Source organism: Centruroides vittatus, unplaced genomic scaffold, assembly GCF_030686945.1.
Source record: "Centruroides vittatus isolate TY-2023 unplaced genomic scaffold, ASM3068694v2 scaffold_1015, whole genome shotgun sequence".
Taxonomy (NCBI): domain Eukaryota; kingdom Metazoa; phylum Arthropoda; class Arachnida; order Scorpiones; family Buthidae; genus Centruroides; species Centruroides vittatus.
In genome coordinates this window covers 4,929,607-4,946,520 of record NW_027122666.1, presented here as the reverse complement: position 1 = coordinate 4,946,520, position 16,914 = coordinate 4,929,607, and the positions used below count along the sequence as shown (strand labels likewise).

Below are 16,914 nucleotides of genomic sequence, written 5' to 3'. Positions count from 1 at the left end.
ACTTGATGGAAGTCCTCGGCTAGAGGACAATAAGTACATAGTGCCTCACAATGATGCGAGGGCACCCCCAGGAGCAGCTACCATCTCCTTATCTGAACTTGGACTTGAAGCGGGAAACCTCCCGTGTCCAGTCAGTATTTGCATTGTATACGAATCACAACTCACTGGAGTTTGGCCAACTTCAGGCATAAAGACATAGGTTGACCTACCTACTGTACTTTGAGTCCAGTGCTCTTGCCAGTATGTCATAGATCTTTGAAGCAGAAAGTAATGTAAAAAGTACATGAAAAGTAAAAAACTTTTCATGTAAAAAGTCAAGGGTTCAACTGTCCTCATAACAAATAGACCCTGGCCGCTTCCTTGGCCAGTTGGTCGGCACACTTGTCCAGGTTCTGATGTGGCCTCGGACCCATCTCATGCATGCCTTGCCCTAAGTACCACACCCCAATCTCCTGTACCAACTGATACTTATGATACTCATTGCTCAGGGCCTGAAGTGATGACTGGCTATCAGGTCAGACAGCCGGCAGTCAATTGTGCAGATCATCAAAACAACAGAAATTTTGGATGAAAGTTTTCATTCCATCCTGCATGATCAATGAACTTACAGTGTTTGCCAACACATGGTCACAGCAGACCTCATGCATCTTTTAACTTTGGTAAAGAGATAGAAATTTCTTTCCCAAAGTTAAAAGATGCCATCAAGGGACATCACTTCAAGAATGCAGATGAAGTTGTACAAAGTGTGACATCTGCATTGCAGGCTTTGTTGCAAGATGGCTTCCAAGAATGTTTTCAGCAGCTATACCAGCATTGTCAAAAGTGTGTGGTGCCAAAGGAACAATATTTTGAAGGACACATTGCTCAATTTGCCAATTGTACACAAACTTTTGAGTATTAAACCAATTCCAAAAACTTTTTGAAGCTACCTTGTATATTTGTTATAAGAGCTTCATTGTAAGATTTACAACACTTGTATTTATCACTTCTATATAAAAATATGGCTTTGATAAACATACATATACAGTCATACTTCAATACCTGAATGTAAATTCCTGAAAATGGATATTGGGAATTCAGATATTAGAAAATGTTTCCATTGTTTCTTATGAGAAAAATACTAGCTTGTACCTAAATAACTAACCAATTTTTCCAAATGGCACTAAAATATTTATCTATCAATCCACGTTCTTAACATGATATTAAACATTACAATTCAAATTACCTTACTAAAAACACTTAATGAAGTCATTACAGGATATGTTAGTAAGTAGTAATACAATGATGAATCACACATTAAGAATTGTATAAGAATTACATTTCCTTTAATATGTATTAGATAGCAACGAAAAACTTGAAACAATGCAGTACATTTTATATCAAAATATTAGTACATAAAAATAAAATAATAAAAGATAAGGACCTAAGAGTTCACTAGAACTGTGATAAACATCACTAAATGGAAAAATTGCATGTAATACAGATAGTGCCACTGAAACAAATGAAAACAGACACTGGAATAGAACCACTTCCAACTTTCCACTTTTACTAAAAAAGTTTTGAACTTTTCACAAATACGCTTCTAATAATTAATTATCATCAGAAGCATATTAATAGGATTATTTGATTTGGATATCATGATCAGGTATTAAAGTATGTCATTCAAATACTGAAAACATTAGGATATAGGGAGTGAGATACTGGGGCATTGCTAGATAAAATGACAAAATACTAAACTTGTATCAAGTAGAGTGAGACATTTAACAATCCATTTTTCCATTTCAGATTTAACATTACTTTGTAAAAGACTTAAAACTATTTTAAAACTTTTTACTATTTTAAATTTTTTAAAAAACTACTTTTGATTTTTTTCAACAACTCTATTTTCTAAATTTTTTTAAACTAAAATTCTAGGCCTTAATTTTCATCGCTTCTCTTAGGCACTAGCATTCTTTTCCTAAACATACTTTTAATTACTCCTATGTAGAGAGATTTCTTTCAGTTTTAAAGGAAGTACCATTATATCTAAATGTTAATTTCAACTCTATTTCAAAAGTCTGATATGATAAATTTATACTTAATTTAATAAATAAATAAATACATTTCAAAACAAAAAACTTACATAAAATATTTCTTGTTTTAGTTTTTTCTGTAGTTTCTGAATATCCACTTTGAATAGTCTCTGGTTGAAATAATTGTAGTGTATCTGAAAATCATTCAAACTTTAGTTTATTTAAAAATCAAAAAATATCTTTAACATCTTTATAGCTATTAATTACAAACATAATTGTCTTTTTATTTTTTGTTTTAAATATAATGTTTAAAATGATACAGCCACTACTTTCTTCTGTTAAAACAGAGAAAATTTTGGAAAAATTGAATATATAATACCTAATTCATTCTTGTCTCAGATATTATTAATTTTATAAGTATTAAATTCAATAAAAATATTTTAAACACAGCTTTCAGTTCCAAATATACCTTCTACTAACAATCACAAATAACTATCACCAATGCAAATTCAAATAAAACTTTTCAGTGCTTTAAACAAAAATATAAATAACATTTTCGTCTTATTTAAACAACTTTATATACATTTATGAAATTGTCTACATGTTCTGTATTTGCCACATATTTTTTTCATTGAGACTTTGTAGATTCTGATATTGAGAAATGTTTAAGCAAATGAATAATGTTTATCTTTCCAATAGCAATAGTGAATTTGTCACATTTTGAGATTTTTGTGTAATTCTAAATTGAATCAACATTTATAAATTGGTATTTCATCATCATCATACAGGATCTTCCAAAAAGAATCTGAAATTTTAAATTATTGTAATTATGCTAATTATTATCTGAGACTGTTGTAATGTGCATTAAAACATTGAAAGATTGTCCAACTTTCACATTTATCCATTACAACTTATAAATATGTGCACCTTGTGTCATACAGTTCTGCATGAATTGGAATATGCTGTACACGTATGATTGCCAGACTTGACTTCAACTGACTTTTATTTGAGGAAATATTTTAAAAATGTTGTCTATGAACAGGAACCAATAACTGAAGAAGATACATTTGGGAGAATTCAAATAACTTGTGCAAACATACTATGATATGTTTTATTAAAAACTATGACATATTTCCAACAAAGAATTGACTTATGCATTCAGCAAAATAGAGGTATCTTCAAGCATCATTTGCCATAGGAAAAAACTGACAGGAACTCACATTAATTAAGCATTTCACTAAAAGTTTAATTAAAATAAAAAATGTATTGAGTACATTTAAGATGACTTTGAGCTGTGATACTGGTTTTTGTATCGGTTTATTACTGATGAGACTATGTCTCGACTCTAAAATTGCGCTGCTGTCAATGGCTGCACACCTTAGAGGGATGAAGAAGTACATGTCAGGAGTTGCAATTTGGCACAGAGTATTTGGTGCCCAAATCCTGCACGCAGAAAATAAACCAGACTTGTAGGTAGTCAGGAGACTGAGAACCAAGTCAAAAGAAAATACAAAATGCTGAGACTGTTTCTACAAACAGGCACCAGTGCAAGATTTGCACATGCGTTGCTCACACTTCAATCTGTCCCAAAAATGGCTTTGCCGTTTTACTTGTTTGAAGAATAAAAATGATTTTATCAAATAATAATAGATTCTTAATGACTTTTTGTACCATTTTTCTTCCTTTGTTTTCAATGAACTTCACAGGTAGCAATAGACATGCACATGCTCAGTGTGACAACCATATAAAAGTTTGAATGCTCATAACTGCATCTTTTGAAAAAAAATGTTTTAGATAAAAGTTGATTCTGACATAGAATCATAATATGAAATAACTGGAAAGTTTCCATTTAGGAAAAATGGAGTTGACCCTGATTTTCCCCAATTGTAGTGCTATCTACGATGAAACTGATAGTACTATCTTGTGGCCTCTTAGAGTATTCAATGAGTTTTTTTTAGGATATGTATTTTTTGAGTTGTTCTAGTGGATTGAATAAAATCGACTACCCTGTATATATGCAAATACTGATGCAATGCTGTTTTGGACATTTCACTAAGCTCTTCTAATTCAATAGATAGAAAATACAAATTATATTTGTGAAACACAATAACGACTTCTTCTAATAACACTGTAGTGCCTAACACAGAGACAGACTAAAACCTTTTACAGTGTTGTATACAATAGATGTTAGTTGGTTCTCTATCGTATACAACACTGTGAAAGGTTTTAGTCTGTGTCTGTGTTATATTTGTGAAATTTCTGTTGGTGTACATAATTGCTAAGAACTGTCAAGATATAATAAAATGAATATATAATTTATTTATTATTGTAAATTTTTCTTTCATTTATCTTATTTACCATAAATGTTATACATCATAAAATATAATGTTAAATGTAATAAATTATATCTTATATTTTGAATATATTCAATCAATTTTTGAATATTTGAATATTTTAAGTCTAATGATGGCCCATAAATCAGGTTGAAAATATTTCCAATTTAAAATATTGATTCACTGGTATATAGTGTAAATTGTTCTTAAATTGACTATTTACACAAGCCTATGATGCAAAAAACAAACCTCACCAAACCTGAAATCTTGTTTTTATAAGAACCTAAAACCAATTTCAGCTATCATCTTAACTTGAATATTTTCATTCATCTTCCAAAATAATTTTATTCTCAACCAATGGCATTCTTTGTTGTTAACTGCCTATCCTAAAAAGAAACCAGACTTATTTGGACCAATTAACATTTCTTCAGTAATGTTAAAACTTTTTGAATCTTGTTTGCATTGATGGATATATTCTTCTATTAACATTAAAACATTAAATTATCCCTATTCAATACTGGTCTCCATTTTCATTCCACCTCTTCTAACTTAATAATCATGCAATCTACAAATTTGAAACATTTAGAGCTTAAACAGTCAGCTTTTGTTGTGTATTTCGATATAAAATAAGCTTTTGCATCAAGAATCCCAAGCACACTGTTCAAAATTTATGTACCAAATTTCTTCTTGATTACTTGATACTTTCTTCTTCTTGATCCTGTTTTCATTACATGGTTTAGCCTTTTTCCCCAAAAATATTCAACTTTAACATGAAAAATGTTAAAGTTGAATATTTTTGCTTTAGTGATTTTCCTCTTCTCAACAAGACTCAGTCCTTAATGCTCTGTTTTTTGTCACATATATTAATAAATATTTTAATAATATACATTCCAAGGAAAATGTTTATGCTGATGACATTCAACTAATTAATAACAACCCAATCTCATTACAGAGTTAAGTATCCTATCTGTCATGAAAACTCCAAACCTAACATTATAACATATATAAAACATTTATGTGCTTTTCTTTTGCTTGAAATCCTCCTACTCCAATTTCTTTTTTTTGAAAACTGTTGTCTGTCTTATGTTCAATGAACTTAATGCCTGTTAAATCTAATAAACAATGAACTTAATAACATTATGTTGTTTACTAAACTTGCTACTTTACCTTTCACTAAATCTGCCAATATGGCTCATAGTAGATTGAGGTTTCCCAATTTACACAACTGTACAGGTTATTTCAATAATTTTATATTTTTTAATGGTCTTTTATTTCTTGATGATGTTGGTCTTTGTGTCCCTGATTCTAATGCACGTAAAAGATCATCTTTTTTCATTCATAAATGTCAATTAAATATATCTCAAGGCACCTTTTTTATCTGTGCAGTATCCCCAATAGGACATTAAAAATGTTCTTTATTTAGACATTTTTACTTTAAAAAGGTATATAAAAATTTACTGTATCCTTGCTGATTTTTTTGTATTGTACATCTTTTAATGTGTATTGTAGATTTTTATATCTATTTTTTAATTTTTATGTTTTATTATTGTAATGTATTATATTTTATTGTATTTTAATAAAGTGATTTTATATTTTATATTATATTTTCATTATTTACATTTCTTACATTAAATTTATAAGTGCTATATCAGCTTTTCTTCATTGCTAAGCTTACTACACCATCATTCAGTACAAGACCGGCTTTGTTGAATGATGATGTAATAAACTGAATGATGGTGTAATAAGCCTAACAACAAAGAAAAAGCTGATATAGCACTTATAAATTTAATCCAACACTAGACAAGAAGCATATTATTGAATTGTATTTCTTACATATTGCATGTTTATTGTTGTTGGTTTTTGCTTTTACTTAAGAGTCTATTACTGGGGGCAGTTGTTTCTTATTTACTGGCATTATCTTTAAGTATTAAATTTAAATTAAAAAAACTTTGTAAATAATACAATGTTATCTTAAAATATATATTACCAGTAGAGCAGTGGTGCGCAAACTTTTTTCGACTGCAACCCCTTTTGTAGAGAGAAAATTTTTGGCGACCCCTAGAGATAAATGTTCACAAATACGATGTATATTTCGCGCATTTCTTTCGTTTAATCGAATAAAAACATCATCATATCTGACTCATATTAATTTTATTTATAATTTTAAGAAAATACTTTTTGTATAACATAAAAATCAGTAAATTGCCCTTTAATGAGATGTATGTGGCTGCAAGTTTCTAATTATCTCATCGATGTTTGGATGTATGTTGCTAATTGCAATTCGCATATCATCTTCAGGGTTTAAACGCGAGCGGTATTTAGTTTTTATTGAAACTAGTTTGCTAAATCCAGTTTCACATAAATACGTTGATGCAAATTGTATTAAAACCCTGATGGCATTCTTGCATAAAACGGGATATTGCTTTTCCACGGATAGCCAAAATTTTTGGCAAGGCTGAGTCTTAAATTGATTTCGAAGAGTATAATCACTAATTAAATCTATCAATTGCTCTTTCTCACTAATTTGAAGAGTTGAACTGCATATGTCGTAGGAAAATGGATCACGAATCCAACCAAGATCGTTTTCAGGAAAATCCTTGAATCTTCTCGAAAAATTTTCCTTTAACTTTTCAATGTGATTGGAAATGATGTTTTTAAATGTAAATATATCTATATTATTTTCCTTGATAAAATCGTTAAAGCAAGGGAACATGTCGGTGTTGTTTTTATTCAGTTCAGTTTGCCAGAGACTAAGCTTATTCTTAAAAGCTTGAATTTTACTGGCTGAAGTTATGATAGTTGAATTCTCACCCTGCAAGCTCAAATTTAAGTCGTTAAGTTTTTCGAAAATATCAACTAAATAGCTCAGCTTCCCTAGCCAAACTTCATTGATATAATAACTTGCCAATCTATGTTTCTTTTCGATTAAAAACATGTACACTTCATTTCTCAAATCAAATATCCGTCGTAGTATTTTCCCACGTGAAAGCCATCTGACTTCGGTGTGTAACAGTAATCTCTCATACGTTGAGCCCATCTCATTGCAAAGTATTGAAAAGAGACGGCTGTTGAGGCTGTTGCATTTAATGTAGTTAATTGAACTAACAGCGTCTTGTAATATGTTGTGCAACTCTTCATCCATATCTTTTGCAACAAGAGCTTGCCGATGAATCATACAGTGATTAAATACCATATGAGGCGCCACTTTCTGAATTAAGCCTCTGAGCCCTTTATTTGAACCTGTTAATGCTGCAGCACCATCAGTACAAACCGCAACACAGTTTGCCCAGGTAAGGGACTTTGCTTCAAAATATTCATTTATTACTTCGAATATTTTTTCTCCAGTTGTTTTTCCTTCCAAACTTTTGCAACATAAAAACGTTTCTGTTATATCTTCATTAAAAATAAACCTAACGTAAATAATTAGTTGTGACATTTTAGTAATATCGGTAGTCTCGTCCAGTTGTAAAGCAAATACAGATGAATTTTGTATGCGTTTTATGACTTCTGACTCGATATTTCGTGACATTTCGGAAATCCGCCGAGACACGGTATCTCTTGATAATGGTATTGTTTTTAGTTCATTTCCATATTTATCGCCATGCATAATTGATGTCATCTTGGTTGCTGCAGGAAGGATAAGGGATTCTCCAATTGTATGGGGTTTCATTGTTTTTCCTATTAGATAAGAAACTTCTAAAGAAGCTCGTAATGCTTTCTGAGGTATTGTTGTAAATTTCTTTAAATGTGCACTTTGAATTTTCAGATTTTCAGCTCGTCTTTGAAAAAAATCGGCATGTTTATTTTGAAGTTCTTTATGTTTAGTTTCCAGGTGCCTTTTTAATTTAGCTGGTTTCATGCTCTCATTTGCTAATTTTTTGTTGCAAATGACACATATCGGGCGTTCTTCATCACCAACAACACAAAATGTAAAACCATACTTAATAAAATCCTCATTGTATTTTCTTATTTTTTTAGATAGGGCATTTAGTTCAGTATTTTGCGACTCCTCATCAGTATTTGTTCGTTTGTTAGCTGAAGATGTACCTGGTGTACGTATTACCCATTTATCCATTATGAAGATAGGGGTTAAATTTTTTTAACTAAAACAAATAATATATTTTTTTTATCATTTTTTTCGAGAAATTCAATAAAATTAACAGAGATCTTTCTCTAATGATAGTACATACCTGATAACAAAGAGTAGTAAAGCCCGATAAAAATATACAAAATCATAATTACACAACGTCACATGAAAAAACTCGAGGAGAAACTAAAACAATTGCAGGCCAACTGCTACATGCTACAACTTTACATGGAAACGCGCAGTAAAACATTCAGCGATAATTTTTGGTCGTTTGGTTGGCCTTTGAGGATTGTGGCTTTGTTCCTTTGTTTGGCTTGGTATGCTTAATGCTTCACTTATCTTATCTCTTCTTTTATGGCTTGGTTGGCCTTGGCTTGGTACGCATGTCTACAAGATGACTACCACAGCCCTTGATTACCACTCCATCTCGTACGGCGCGCATGCTCAGTGCGCACCGTTCGACACAGTACGTATAACATCAATACGTCGGACAAATAGGCGCTTTTTAGTAAAACTGGCGAATTACCGCGAAGAGGGCGCCATCTACCGGAGTGAAAAACTTGCGTCTTCACACTTTACATACATTACGCATTACGGTCAAAGAAAGAGCGGACAGCATGAAATTGCAATTAAACAGTGAGTGACGGCGCTTCACTCTTTATATGTACACTGTATGGTATGCAGCATGCAGGCATAATGCATTTCATAAAAATTTGGCGACCCCCAAAAAACTTCTGGCGACCCCCACAGGGGTCGCGACCCCTAGTTTGCGCACTGTGGCAGTAGAGCATCAATTATCCGAATCAATTGGGGACTGGGGTTGTTTGAAAAATTGATTTTTCAAATAACCGATTATGTATGAAAAAATACATTATTAATATAGTATATTAGTATATCCCAATAATAGTATATTAATATACCCTATGTTGAAATTTTTCTCCATTGCATGTTGCTTTGCATTGAATTTTTGTCGATGTTAAGCCCAATGAAAATTTTTATAATAATCATGGCTATTGTATCATTAAAAATTTTCTTTATTTTGTACAAACAAAATGAATATATTAAAAAATATAAAAACAAAAAAATTATACTTTAGAAGTTAATCTAGTATCAAAAATGTTTGATTCAGCACGATACACGTCCCGTCACAGTTCGACTGGAACACTTTCAGTTAACCGACGTTTAGGTTGATCAGCATTCGGAAAACTGACGCTCTACTATATTATTATTATTCTGAATAAAGAGACTAAATCTTTTAAATTATTTTATCCTACAAAATTTTGACTCCTAGAAAGAGGCTTATTTAGAGACATACTATATGAAAGTTGCTTTAACATTCTATGTTAGAAGAAGTAATAATCTAAAATAGAAATCTCACCCGGAGTTTTTTCAAAATTCATTTCTACATCTTCTTCACTTAAATTCAAACCAAGGAGTTCCTGAAAAGCTTCTAATGAATCACTGGCAGAATCTCCATGAAAGAGATAATCACAGACAGACAGATTACCTTGAGGAAGAGATGCAAATACTCTACGTGGAAGCTCATGAACAACATGAGGATCTAGATAAATATAAAAACAACAACAATAATAATTTAAATTTTTAAAATAATGGATTAAATTTATTAATTTTTATATAACTTTTTAACTTTCAAAATATTACTTAATTACCTTCACCATAAAATAAACAACAACAATCAGAAGCTCATCCTCATAGTTATCATACATATGGTAGAGACAAAAATAAACCAAACTTCTAATACAATAAAACTTTTAAAAAGGTATATTTATATAATTTTAACAAAAAATCTAATCTCAGTACTCTTATATACTAATGAGTTCACATTATTATTGTGTATTTCTACCACTGAAGAGGAAACGTTAATTGACTCAGTTTGAAATGCATATGGTATAAGTACAATTTCTTCAATAATAAAAAAGGACTGTTGAAAAGATCAGTGAAATTTTATTATATCATTATTTTAAAGTTTTGAAAGTTTTTTAAAATTATATATTTATAAATATACCTTTTTAAATATATTTTAATTTATCTCCCAAAATTCCAAAAATTTATAGTAAAACTTTTACTATATTCATATACATGTGTATTTACAAAAGGCTATCTTTAACGTAAGCTCCTTTTACAGCTACATTCTTCTGCCAATGTTTAAATCAGTTATCAAAACAGCCTTGCAGTTCTTTTCATCTCTTCTTCTGATTTGAATCTGTGACCTTTCAATAGTTTTAATTTTCATAAAAATCATAAATCTGTGAAAAGATTACAGAAGTATGGGTATTCAATGCCTTGCTAGATATTAATAACTAGGAATGTAAGATAGGAAAAGACATTATTGTGAAGAAGAACCCAGCCTTTTGCTCGTCAGAGGTCATTTTTGTGATTCAAAACATAGGACTCCTTTTAACAGGGACAAACTCCTTGTCAATGGAAAAAATTCATAATGAAGCAGACTTTTTATGTCAAAAAAAGGCCACAAGCATTTCTATTCAAATATCCAAGACAAAATTTTTTCTGCTTGATGTTAAATTTAATATTGATTCATGGTTTGTGTAATGTATCATTTCATAATTCTGATGGTGCACCTAATACTAATAGTTCAATACTTTTGTATTTTGTTTGCTAATCTACTTAAATACAGGTATCTATCATAAGTCAGTCAGAGAAGTACAGATATGTCTAAGAAAATATTCAAGCATGTGCATACTCACAATTATACTCATAGCTAGGCAACATCAAAAATTAATTTATTTTTCACTGTACTATATGTACAGATATTATTGTTTATTTTATGACAACTTGCATTCTGCAAATTAAATTAACACATTTATATAATGTTCATCTCAAATATTCAAAATATGCATATTCTTATGTATTACATTCTACAAATCTTGTCAATTGCAATTTATATTTTGATTATATTAGATTTTTTTTCATATAATCTACACGTTCTTTGAAATTTTTAACAAATAAAATTTAAAAGATTTATTTTTCTTTTAAAATTAATACTATTCCCAATGATTTGATCTATATACCTTAACATCTTAAAAAACATTTTACAACAAATACCAGTTGCATCTTTGCATTTTTTTCACTACAATTTTATTTTTGTAATAATGTACTTTTGATCTCTTATGCTTGTAATACTGAAACAGTTTAATCTAATAGTTTCCTGATCTTATAAAACACCTACAATACTTTAATAAAATATAATAGATAAAATTAATATTTTCTCTTGCATATTTAAATTACAATTTGGATTCATTTCTTTTCAATAGTGTGTATCTGTTAAAAATAAATCTCATCATTCAATAAAATATCTTCTGTTAGGTTTAAGATTTTTGAAATAAATCTCTGCAGATTTTTGGTTTTGTTTTTGTTCTAATCATTTGTATTTTCTCCAACACTATAAATCTAAAAAAATCAATTACAATTAACTTAATAACATTCAATAGATTACTTTATATAATTTCAGACATAAAATAAATTAAGCTTTGTGATAACTGGAAATGCTTCACATTATAGACTAGAGATTTTCCATAGTGGTTAGTCACATTTACAAATTTTTTAATAAGTGGTGATATATAGTGTCTATGTGTAAGAAGAGTTGTTATGAACAAAATGTTGTGTGAGAAAAGACTGAGACATTGATGCATGATTATAAAAAAAATTTAATAAACATCTTAAGAGATTGAATTATCTTCTAGTTTTATTCAGTTATAAAAAGAATTATATTTCAGCAATAAAATTGAAATTTTATTGAACAAGCCCTTAAACTTTTTATTACTTATTTACAATTTATTTTGTTTCAAATGTTAAATCTTGAGTATTTACTTACAAACTCAAGAAATAAGTATTTCTCTAGACCCCTTGCAGAGGAACAAAAAGCAAAAATGACTCAGTAGCATCAAACTCATTGTGTTATCCATTGTTGTGTTATCTATTGCAAGTTTTTCTTTGATTTGATTGCCCAGTATTACATTCATTTGACACTTTTTCTGATCTTTCAGTTAAATACTTATTTTTATTAGAAAAATTGCAAAATAGTATTAGGATATTATAACATTCTATTTTATATTAAATATCATTAGAATCTATAAAAATTGTTCTTTACACACTGCCTAAAATTTTTAGTATTCTTGAAATTTAAATCATTGAAATTTTTAAACATACAAAATCATTGATCATATGTTCTTTATATAAATTCTTAAGATCAAAGAATATCCATAACACATACTGAATGATGTTCTAAAATGAAAATGTTCTGTAACAAACTTAGCTAACTTATTTATCAGAACATAAAGAAGTTTGTACAAAAGTTATATTAGAAATTGAAGATAGACTGATTACAGCTGAAAACATTCTTTCAGTGAAATAAAAATGTCAGCTTACATAAAAATCAGCCATTTAAGAATTAAATGTTAATTTTCATATATTTAAGAAAATTTGACTCTATTTTGTGTCAATGATGTATACTTGTCTATTTGTTAATTTGATTAAAGATGATAAAAAAGTGGTATTACAGATTATGAAAGGGTCAAGGAAAGATGGAAAGTATATTTTAGGAATTTATTAAATGAGAAAAATTCCAGAACTTTATACAAGGATGGAGAAGCAAATGAAGAAGTGGTGCAAGATATTAACAGAGAAGAAGTGGAAAGGGTGCTTAGGGAAATGAAGATGGGGAAAGCAGTAGGCACTGACTGGATTCTGGTTGAGGCTTGGAGAAGTTTGTGTAAGAAGGGGATTGATATCTTCTGGGACCTTATGAAGAAACTCTGATAGCAGGAGAAGATCCCAGATGAATGGAGGAAGAATATTCTTGTGCCAGTCTTTAAAGGTAAAGGGGGAATGTACAGGATTGTGAAAACTATAGATGTATAAAGTTATTGTTCCATACTATGAAAATTTGGGAGAAAATTGTCGAAAGAAGGATTAGACAGGAATCTGAGATTGGAGAGGAACAGTTTGGCTTTATGCTAGAGAAGGGGTATGATTGATGCTATCTTTGCTTTGAAACAGCTGATGGAAAGGGACATGCAGGAAGATTTGCACATGGTGTTCATAGATCTGGAAAAGGTGTACGATAGGGTACCAAGAGATATAGAGATGTTTGAGGGGAAAAATTTTCCAAAAAAATATGTTAGGCTCATCGTGGAAATGTACAAGAGAGCAAAGACTCAAGTTAAGAGTAGCAGGGGCACTACAAAAGGGTTCTCCATTAATGTTGGTTTACATCAGGAATAGGCCCTTGGCCCTTATCTGTTTGACCTGATAATGGTTTGTGATGTGAAGTGTGAAACCCGTATTAGGCCTGTCCAGTGTTAAATTTTAATTATTTCGAAGCCCTCTCGGGAGATAACGATCGCGATCCACGATAACAATCAGGTTCGAAGGATGTACTATCTTCCGCCGTCAAACTCACTTCCCTCCTTCTCAGGATCCGACCTGAGTCACGGAACTCAAGTCATCATCCTCGATCGCGATTGGTGATCGTGGCGGAAGGGACTTAGAGTATAAATAGGGGGGAGATCTCTAAGAACGGGGAGCTGACGTCCGAAGTAGACGACCTGCCCGGCGACATCGTATCCGACTCGAAAGCCAAGTCGAGACGCCGAAGCCTCAGCCGCCAAGCCTATCCTGCCGCCCACCTGCCACAACCGCCAGGAAGACGCCCGAGTCCGACTCCACTCCTCGACCTAAATCGATCACCGAGAGGTATGAATCCCCTAACAATTGTGAGCTCTCTCTCTCCCGCGATTAGGGACGGGATGCGTAGCGTTTCTGTAGTAGTTCCTATGTTCCAATAAACCATTATCTGTGTTGTCCTGTTATACGGATATTGCCTTCCTTTATCGACGACTCCACACACACTCCTCCACTCGACCTGACAAGTAACTGACCGATCCCGACAAGTCGGGATATCGCGCAAAATTAGCCATCCTTGACAGTGGGGCGGGTCTTGCCGACCTATTCGCCGAGAACAAGGAGGTCCGACTTCCGTCCTACCTCCCGGCGTTTCCCACAAATTGGTTTACAGGAGTGGGGTTCGATAAAGGAGAAAAAGGGCCATATTCGAATTCGGGACTTAAACATAAATTGCGATAATGGAACCCAATCCCCAACCCGCGGCAGGGCCTGCTAACCCAGCGGATCCGCCACCGCTCCCAAATCCAGGACCGAACCCTCTGACGTTAGGCGGTCTAGGCGGGATAATCCCGTTGTTGCCTGTATTCTCAGGAGACCCGCAAGGCTCCCGTGTAACGGATTTTTTTGATTCGTTAGCGGATATCATGAAGGTTGCAGCATGGTCGAAAGCGCAAATGCTAGCAGTAGCGAAGTTAAAACTAGCGGGAATAGCCCGAGAATTCGTACGAAAGGATCGGCGAATTAAGGAAGTCGACGATTTCGACGAATTTAAGCGACTTATGCTCCAGCGTTTCGATAGAGTGCCTCTCACTTTTCGATTAAATCGGTTTTATTCCTGTGTGCAAAGACGGGATGAAGATGTCCAAGCGTATGCCGCACGGTTGCAAGCGCTAGCGACGGAGATAGAAATCACCCCGGAACCCGGTGCGGATGCGGCTGAAACCGCTATCATACAGCGTGTGCAAAGAAAAGAGTTGGACGAACGCCTAAAGGTCCAATTCTTGAACGGAATCACGCCGCGGATCCAACAAAGGGTAATGAGTCACGCCCCAAAAACCTTTGACGAGGCCTTAGATGCCGCAATTAACGAGGAAACAATTGAGGAACTCACCGCGCGTTCACGCGGAAACTTGCGGACAATTAACCTGCGCTCAACCGAACATCCCCCGTTAGACGATTTAACGCAATTAACAAAGACGCTGGAAGAACTTAAAGGTAGAGTGGACGGGCTCACTCGAGGTACAACTCCACGCAATTATAGAACCCCCTCGGGAAGACGAAGCGATCGGGGCAGTTTCCGGAACTCCACCTATGCTAGGACACCTACCCGGCAAAATGACTATCGGCCGACTACTTCCCGACGCCGGTTCGATCAGTCGAATGTTCGAGCTACCCTTAACTCCGATAGGAACAGGAACTCGCCCTCTCCCTCAGCTATTAACGAAGGCGAGCGTGCGACACCGCCTCCGCCTCGAAACTATTCGCCTGCGAGACGGGAAACCGGTAACGAACAAAATAGGGTCCGATTTCGATCCCAATCACCGGAGAACTCTCAGTCCAAATGGAGGGGCAGAGTACGAAGCGTTGACGGGCGACGATATCGATCGCACCCTCGAAGGAACCCTTATCCTACGGCTAGGATTCGGCCGCGAACCCAGAGAAGGCGAAATCAGCAATCAGAAAACCCCTTGAGAGCAAGGAACCGAACCCCGTCGCCTCTGGCCTCCATAACTTCCTTTCCGGCGCAAAGCGACGCCATCTTTGAGTGTTTTATCGGAGGAAATCCGGCCACAGTTCAAATAGATACGGGAGCGAAAGTGTCTCTCTTAGCCAAATCTTTTGCTAATTCAATGATAGAGAGGGTAGATATCGATAGCGATAAGGAAACCGATTTAAGAAGCGCGACGGGCCATTCTATACAAACCTACGGTATCATGAGCCCTACCTTCGAAATCGGTCGATTACAATTTCCCTACACTTGTTGTTTGGTAGATATGGATGTTACTTGCCCATGCGATGGTATTATCGGTCGGGATATGATTACTGATAAGGGCTTTATTATTGATTTAAAGGGAGGAGAATTAACAATTCCCCCTCAGACCGTAATACCCTTTATAACCACCCCTAGAGCTAGTGACCGAAGAGAACGGGAACAGTTTAGCGATATAGATCGGGAGAAAATCCCCGACCATAGGAGAATTCAAAAAAAGCGGAGGATAGAGAGGACGCCCAAAGGAAGTGTAGTAGAAAGAGACAATTTACATTCTCAGGTGAGCGAGAACGATGGAAGGGACATCGTGTTAGTGGAAACCTGTCGGCTTCCCCCTTTAACCGACAATATAGTCACCGCCACTATTAGAGGGACCAGAGGGATAGGAAAAGTAGGAGTAATAGAGTCGATCCCCTTCTCTCAGGAAGGAATATCGGGAGCCGATGTGTTAGTTGCCCCTAATAAGAAGGGACAGGTACCCATTCGGATTTGCAACACTACTCGTAAGACTATTAAATTAGAAAAGGGTACAAAGGTCGGAAACTTTTTCGAAGCAGAGGAAGAGACCGACCCAGTGAGAGTCAGAAAGGAAGGGAAAACGGCGACAATGTCGAAAGCTGAGTTCAGCCAGCTTTTTGATTGGAGTAATATCCCGGAAGAAGAGAAACAGGCTCTTCTAAACTTACTATACAAATACCGACATGTTTTTGCTATAGATGACTATGATTTGGGCTATTGCGATATTGTACAACATAAAATCGATACTGGAGACGCCGCGCCTATATACTCGCCGCCCTATCGAATCCCTTACGCTCAACGGCAACAATT

The 16,914-nt window shown here is 33.8% G+C and overlaps 2 protein-coding genes across 2 annotated transcripts in view; both read right to left on the bottom strand.

The window, feature by feature from the left end:
- LOC136986219 (nicotinamide N-methyltransferase-like) overlaps window positions 1-16,914 on the bottom strand; it is a 257,802-nt gene that overhangs the window by 124,859 nt on the left and 116,029 nt on the right. The gene's annotated exons all lie outside the window — the stretch shown is intronic.
- Window positions 1-16,914, bottom strand: part of LOC136986218 (protein odr-4 homolog) — a 50,234-nt gene that overhangs the window by 2,769 nt on the left and 30,551 nt on the right. The window contains exons 9-10 of the mRNA XM_067283709.1: window positions 9,811-9,993; window positions 2,123-2,206 (exon numbers count right to left, since the gene is read on the bottom strand). Of these exons, the coding sequence (XP_067139810.1) occupies window positions 2,123-2,206; window positions 9,811-9,993 (267 nt within the window). The remainder of the gene's footprint in view (window positions 1-2,122; window positions 2,207-9,810; window positions 9,994-16,914) is intronic.